The sequence below is a fragment of the Camellia sinensis genome, chromosome 7 (assembly GCF_055761805.1).
Source record: "Camellia sinensis isolate YWXY chromosome 7, ASM5576180v1, whole genome shotgun sequence".
NCBI lineage: Eukaryota > Viridiplantae > Streptophyta > Magnoliopsida > Ericales > Theaceae > Camellia > Camellia sinensis.
Window position 1 is genome coordinate 113,469,191 of NC_138967.1, and position 8,619 is coordinate 113,477,809.

An 8,619-nucleotide genomic window follows, 5' to 3' on the forward strand; every position below is an offset into this window, starting at 1 on the left:
TTATTTTATTTATTTTATATTTTTATCTCTACCTCTTTGTTGTTCATATTTAAATATTTATCACTTTATTTAAATATATATAATCCTTTTGGCTTTTGAGATTTAGATAATTGACAAATGATTAAAAATTAGGAAAAATAGGAGGGGAGACTTGAAAAGTGACACGTAGGAGAGAGAATCCATAAGAATTTAGTATTAAGAGTTTGGAGAATTCTCATACTCCACTACATTTGTTTTTGTTTATATATATAGTATAGATACTAGAGGTAATGTACGGAAAAATAAATTATATATATTTTATGTAATAAATAAATTATCTTAATCTTAAATTATGTCTATGCATAAAAAATTATTAATTATAAAAATTGTTGAGAATAATAGTATCACAATCACTTGATAACATAAATAACTTGTATCAAACTAAACAAAACATTAAAAGAAAGAAATTCTATAAACTCAGAAAAGTTATTATAAATTTACTTAGATTTTTAAATCAATGATGTATATTGTTATTGTGGGATCAAATTATGAATAAATATCAACTTTTAATTATAATTTATAAGTAGTTTTTAAAATTTTTTAATCTAAGTTTGTTGTCTTACTCATAAAAAGAATTTCTCAAACAAATCATTAATTGATTATGCTAACAACTCTCTATCTTTGATTTCCTTCAATGACACATGTATATCATATCAAAGTATAAATCCTTCTCCATAGTTTGAAAAATACTTGCATAGTTCCTACATCATTTTTAAAAAATTAATCAAGATAAGAATTTTTTTAAATTATAAAAATTATATAAAAAAATAGTTTTAATCCATTTTATTTATAAAAAAAAGATGAAAAATTATTTGAATTGTACTTAAAGAAATATAACAAATGATAGCTTTAATCATTATATAGCCAAAAAAAAATTATATAGGTTACTCAACAAAAAATTGGTCGAATACAAAAAAGGTCAAGGACATTAAATTAAATCATATGGGCTCTAAATTAATAGTATAATCTAGCAAATCAACTAATAATAACATAGAGATATTGACAAATATGTAGTACTTTCCTATCATCTTTGTATTATATTAATTAATTTCATATATCATATAAAAGTTTTACTCGTTTTGATACTTCAATAAAATAAGGACCAAGGAAACAAATTTGATAAAAAATCGATTCTAAACTTTATTATTGAAAAAACAAAAATTTCAAAGAAAGAATTTAGAGATGAGATTGAAGAAATACTATAACGAATGACAGCCTTATGAAAAAAATAAAAATAAAATAACAATGATCTAATACAAACTATTTTTAATAACTAATAGAAAGAATATCAAATCATTATCTTGTATAAATATAGTGACAAAAATTAATTTTGTGAGATTTTTGTACTGCCTTTTCTCATGCAACCTTCATTATTTCATTATTAATACTCTTCTCATTCAGAGCCAACCAATTTCATTATTAATACTCTTCTCATTTAGAGCCAATAATTTATTTATTTTTAATCTTTATCACTAGGTAGATAACAACGAATAATAAAAATTATCAAGAGAAGGCTAAGAATTTGATAAAAGATAAAGTTATAGATAAGGGCATTTCATAAGATAAAAAATTTAAAATAAAAAAAGATAATATGCGATAGAAGGAGAAAAAAAAATGAGTAAATCAAAATAAAGATTTAAATATATATGTTTTTGATAGATATATAGATTAATAAATCATATCTTTATCTAAATTTTATTATTTTAATTTTTTGTAAATCAATTATTTAATCTTTATCTTTATCTGGAAGTCACGAAATTAATCTTTATAAATTATTTATCAATATTTATATGTTTATTTATCTATAAGTCATGAAATTAATTTTTTTAATTTTTATCTTTATCTATAGGTCATGAAATAATTTTTCATAAATTATTTATGAATTTTTATATGTTTATCTATAATGAAATTAATTAAAGTACAAAATGAAGGGAAAAAAAAGGAGTAATTACGTTTTTTTTTCTCATCTCAAACAACCTATAAGAACAAGACAAATTACCATATTTGTCTTTCTTCACTTCACGCATTGTAAACTGTTGATACACTTCAATGATATAAAACAAACAACATCCTTGTGAATACGATTTGCTACGTATAACTCAAGTGAACCCACATATTCATCTTGAAATTCTTCAAAGATAGCCTTTATGTAAACATTTCCTACCCGAATCAACATCATAGCTTGGACTTTTATCTTGGGCAACTTATATGAATACTCAGCTTTATATTCTTTATATCGTTTCTGATTAAGCACCCTTTCAAAGTGAGTGCAAAATTGAACAAAATTGTAATATGATCTCAAGTAATCTTCTAAATCAGCATTTAAGTTTTCACTAAGTTGTGTGTTCTTTAGCCCTGCTGACCATATCTACCTAACATGTGCCCTAACTAATTTTTTTCTCAATTGAAAATTTTTTTGCAGCCAAGAATTATCATGAACATCAAACTTATTTAACATAGTTGTTATGACCTAAACCCGCCCCTATAAGTTTAGCATTGTAACCAGCCAGTAATACTTGGATTACCAAAGGCCTCTCTTCAGATTAACATAGAATAAAGGGATGCAGAAGCAAATATAAAAGCATACATAGTCCATTGAGTTATGCAGACTTACATGAGATAGATAATTTAAAACTTTATATATGAAATATACATATATGACGTCACATCCACATAAGTCATACAATACTATACAAGTATTATCAAAAAGGACTTAGCCCAGCGTACAGATAAATAAAAAGAAAATAATAAAACATTCTTGACATGGTTCACAAAACTAGACTTTTATAATCGGGAGCCTTTCTGGGAGGCACAAGGGCTGGCTGACAAAACCCAAGCTCCAGGTCATCAACTTTGGGCTTGGTCACGCGTCTGGTCACCTACATACATAACACAAATAATGAGCGGAAGCCCAGTGAATAATAACAAAGTAAATGGGTTTAACGAATGATGTCCCATAACAGATCCAGAAAACAGACTTCATATCAGAAAGAGATTCATATTCATATTCTTATTCAAATCATACACAGAAATCAGAGTTCGTACTTAATTATACATGGTACATCCCTTAGCATTGACAGATCAAGTACAGAGAGCATAAAGGGGCCATGCTTGCCAGTTCCATTAAGGAACCTCCAGTACTGGGAACTTGTAACATACTTGAGCCACGGTATTGTTACCCTTGGGCAAGGGCCATGAGACCACAGTATTATTACCCTTGGGCAAGGGCCATGAGACCACGGTATTGCTACCCTCGGGCTAGAGCCTTGTGCTAAGGATGCCATGAATACTTTTCAGTATATGGATAATCATTCATTGATTCAGAGCATAACATAAAAGAAAACAGAGCATTTCTTGTCATATCATATCATATTATATAAGAAATTACTTAAACATAAACATAGCTTTACAAAGTTATTACTCACAGATGGCTCTAATGCAAATAGACAAAGTAGACAAATCAGATAACTTGAGGTGCGTGACCTACACAGATACAAAACGAATACATACTGAATTACACACCCGGAATCATTACCTTAGTTCTTTCTTATCTTAATGTGTTTCTACTTCTTATCTTCATTATTATGTCTTAATCTTGGCCTAGGAATGCCTAGGATGCAATGAGGATGCTAAAATGCATTTGAAAACACTTCGACAAATATGCTGGAAATAGGGGCCTCGCTCGAGCGGATGTCCAAACAAGTGAATGGTCGCTTGAGTGCAACTTCCTTCGCTCGAGTGGTCTACAAACTTTGCAAAAGTACTGGTTGCTTGATTTTTCTGCTCGACGCATGCTCGATCGTCACTTAAGCGTGAGACTGAGGTTTTCGCTTGAGCGTAACTCTTGTCACTCGAGCGGTCTGCAAAATGTGTAAAATTCTGGGAGCATGCATTTTACACTCAAGTCAACTTTTGGTCACTCAAGCGGAGGTGCAAAACACAAAGTGGTCGCTCAAGCGCAAGATCTGTTGCTTGAGCGGAGAGGCAGAGTCTGGAATTTCCAGATTGCTCTACCAAGTTCAAAACTGAAATTCAACATGTCAAAACTCATCCTTTTGGGCCAAAAACTTAAGGAAACTTGTGTAAACTTGTCAAACATCAAGAATTCAAAACCATTTCGCAAAATCAAGGCCTAAAAGCATACCAATTGTGTGAAATAGAACTTGAAATGTTGAGAACAAATCATGTATGTAATATCTTGACTTCAAAGCTTCCAAATCATGATCAAATAAGGCAAATTGATGGAAAACATGATGAATTCTCAAAACTATGGTAGACTTGGTGCATGCATGTGAGAATTCTTAACAATTAAGCTCAAGATAGAAGAAAATGTACATGTATGCATGGTATGCTCTTCCTTCTAACTTCACTAGCTCAATTCTTGCATTACCCAACTAAATTCTCTTGAATTCATGGTTTAGACATCATAAGTATACAATTCAAGGGTGGAATTCCTACCTCAACTTCTCAATTAAGCTCTAGTTGGTGAATTCACTAAGGTTCCAAGCCAATTCCTTGAATTCTCTAGCAATTCTTGCTTGAACTCAATTCTCTACTCTACTCTCTCTCTCTCACACGTTTTGTTTGCTTAAGATGAGGGAATGAGAGTGTGTAGTTGGGTGTCTTGAGTCATACAAGCCTTATATAGGCTTGATTAATGATGCTTAATTAACCTTGGCTTAAACTAACCAAATGAGGATTAATTAGTCTAATTTAATTCGTTCCGAATCGAATTTCAATTAAACCTACCATAATTTCCTAAAAATCCCCAATAACACATAATCCAAATAAATTTGATCATTGAATGCCGATAAGGCCCTCAATTCATAGAAAAAAAAAACAGAAACACAAACAAATATGTCTACAACCGACAGATATAAACACAAATAATGCCACATATATGCAATTAATTCAAAATTTCATCTTAATTACTCATTAGGAATAATTAATCATGGTTTATTGACTAATCATAGGTCAGAGTTATTACAGTCTTCTTCCATTAAAGAGTTTGGTCATCCAAACTCAAATTACCTTCGTTTTGGAAGAACACCGTATCCAATGAAAACAAGTCAGGATATCTTTTCATCATATGTTCTTTAGTCTCCCAAGTTGCATAGGTCCCTCCATGGTTTTGCCGATCAACCTTTACAAGTGGGATTTCCTTGTTCCTCAGTTTTTTGATTTGGCGGTTAAGAATCTGTGTTGGCTTCTCTTCGTACATGTAGTCATCTTTTAGAAGCACATGAGTTGGCTCAATCACATGAAGTGGGTCTCGTAGATATTCCTGAAGCATTGAGACATGAAAAACATTATGCATATGTTCCATGACTAGCAGTAGGGCTACCCGATATGTCACTGGATTGATTTTCTCAAGAATTTCATATGGCCCAACATATATCGGTACCAACTTGCCTTTTACTCCAAACCGTATTTGCCTTTTCATAGGAGTCACTTTGATGAATATATGATCCTCGACTTCATATTCTTGATCCCTTCTTCAGACATCTGCATAACTCTTTTGGCGGTTTTGTGTAATTTTTAATCTTTGCTGAATTAATTTCACATTTTCTGTTGTTTCTTGCACAAGTTTCGGTCCTAACAAAGGTCTATCACCTACCTCGGCCCAACAAATCAGAGAAAGACATTTCCTACCATACAGAGCTTTATAAGGAGCCATCCCAATACTTGAGTGATAGCTGTTATTATACACAAATTCGACCAATGGTAAGTAAGTCTCCCAATTGCCTTGGAAATCTAGGGCACAAATTCTAAACATATCTTCCAATGTATGTATCGTTCTTTTTGATTAGCCGTCTGTCTGCGGGTGATATGCACTGCTCAGCCTCAACTTAGTTCCCAAAGCGTGCTGTAGACTCTGCCAGAATCTTGAAGTAAACTTGGATCTCTGTCAGATAAAATAGATACTGGCACACCGTGTAATCTCACAATCTCATTCACATACATGTTAGCTAATTTGTCCGCATTATAAAAAGTTTTAACAGGTAAGAAATGTGCGAACTTAGTCAAATAATCAACAATTACCCAAATAGAATCCATACCTTGAGAAGAGCGAGGTAATCCAACAATGAAGTCTATGGTAATATGCTCCCACTTCCATTCCGGTTTTGGAAGTGGCTGTAGCAAGCCAGCGAGTCGTTGATGTTCAACTTTCACTTGTTGGCAATGCAAGCATCTAGCCACATAGTCAACCATACTTTTCTTCATTCCAGGCCACCAGAAGTTTTGCTTCAAATCTTTGTACATTTTTGTATTACTCGAATGCATAACAAATTTTGAATTGTAAGCTTCGGCCATAACTCGTTTTCACAACTCTAGACAGCCTGGCACACAAAGTCGACTCTGAAATTTTAACACATTGTTCTCCAACACAAATCTTGGTTTTGGTTTTGAGTCAATGTCATTAAGAATTTTCTTCAAGAACTCATCCTCAAGTTGTTTTTCTTTAATCTCTTCCATGATTGCAGGTTGTGCGGAAATGGCGGCTAAGATCCCACCCTGTTCATGCAATATAATTTCAATCTCGTTCTTCTCCAAGTCACGTAACAACTCTTTCTAACCGGTGAGCAAACATGACAAATTCCCAATTGATTTTCTGCTCAATGCATTTGCAACAGTATTGGCTTTCCTCAGATAATATAGAATCTACAAATCATAATCCTTTATCAATTCCAGCCATCTTCTCTGTCTCATGTTCAGTTTTTTTGGGTAAAGAAATATTTCAAGCTTTTGTGATCAGTGTACACCTCACAAGTCACTCCATAAAGGTAATGGCGCTAGATTTTCAGAGCAAAAACCACAACTGCAAGTTCAAGGTCGTGGGTCGGATTATTCTTTTAATGTGGTCAAAGTTTTCGAGAAGCATAAGCAATCACCTTCCCATTTTGCATTAGCACACACCCCAAACCTTTGTACAAGGTGTCACTGTAAATTTGAAATCCATTAATACCATTAGGCAAAGTCAAAATTGGTGTTGTTACTAACCTGGTCTTCAACTCTCAAAAGGCTGACTCTCTTTGATCATTTCAATCAAATAATACATTTTTCTGTGTTAACTGTGTCAAGGGCATGGCAATTTTAGAGAAGTCTTTTACAAATCTGTGGTAGTAGCCAGCAAGTCCCAGAAAGCTTCTGATTTCTATCACATTGGTTAGTCTTGGCCAGTCTATAATGGCCTCAATTTTCTGTAAATCCACTGATATGCCGTCTTTGTTGATCACATGTCCCAGAAATACTACGCTGTCAAGCCAAAATTCACATTTGGAAAATTTTGCATATAATTGCTTTTCTTTCAAAATTTGTAAGGTAGTTCATAAATGATTCTCATGCTCTTCCCTGCTTTTGGTGTAGATCAGAATATTATCAATAAACACAACTATAAATTCATCCAGAAATTATTTAAAAACCTGATTCATTAGGTCCATAAATGCAGCAGGTGCATTGGTTACCGCAAATGGCATTATCAAAAACTCGTAGTGTCCATATCTAGTTCTGAATGCAGTTTTCTCTATATCTTCTGCCTTAACTTTTAGCTGGTGATACCTAGATCTAAGGTCTATTTTAGAGAACACTTGTGCTTCCTAAAGTTGGTCAAATAGATCATCTATTCAGGGTAGGAGATATTTGCTCTTGATAGTTACTTTGTTCAATTCCTAATAGTCTATACACAGCCTCAAAGATCCATATTTCTTTTTGACAAATAAAACTAGAGTGCCCCATGTTGAAGTGCTTGGGAAAATAAACTTCTTGTTTAACAATTCCTGAAGTTGAGTTTTCAATTCTTTTAGTTCAGAAGTTGACATTCTATATGGAGTTTTGGAAATTAGTTGTGTTCTGGGTACAACATCAATAGTAAACTCAATTTCCCTATCAATTAAATCTCTGGCAATTCATTTGGAAATACATCAGGGAATTCATTTACTACAGAGATGTTCTCTACAACAGGATTATTAGAAGTCACAGTCAAAACACAACACATATATCCTCTACATCCTTTTCTAAGCAGTTTAACAGCTTCTTTGACAGAAATCAAGTATAGGGGAGGAATTACCCCATTTCTAGTAAACACAAACTCAGGTATTCCAGGTGGATGGAATATAACAGACTTATTCACACAGTCAATAGTTGCACAGTACTTCATTAACCAATCCATACCCAATATGCAATCGAAATGATCAATCCCCAAAGGTAATAAATTAACATACAATGTCATATCACCAATCACAATATCACATGATGGATAAACATAAGCACATACCATAGAACCCCCAAATGGCATAGATATAGACAACAAATAATTCATGGGTTCTAAGGGTCTAGTTAATGAGAAAAGGCATGCGACACAAATGAGTGGGTAGAACCGGAATCTATCAAGACATATGCATTTTCGGTACAGATGGAAATTATACCTGACACCATAGACTCGGTGTTTTGTACATCCCCTGGCACCAGCGTGAATACTCACCCTTGCCTTAATGTTTCATTTATAGTATTACCTCTAGCATTAGTTCTTGCATTTGACCTCGTTACAGAGGCAGATTCGGTTGAACTTGTCGCAGGACG

The 8,619-nt window shown here is 32.9% G+C and overlaps 1 protein-coding gene across 1 annotated transcript; it reads right to left on the minus strand.

Annotated features, from left to right (window-relative positions):
- Window positions 1–7,930: 7,930 nt before the first annotated feature.
- Window positions 7,931–8,359, minus strand: LOC145796045 (uncharacterized). Its single transcript, XM_082881023.1, has one exon. The coding sequence runs from the start codon at window positions 8,357–8,359 to the stop codon at window positions 7,931–7,933; it is 429 nt and encodes a 142-aa protein (XP_082737149.1).
- Window positions 8,360–8,619: the final 260 nt, after the last annotated feature.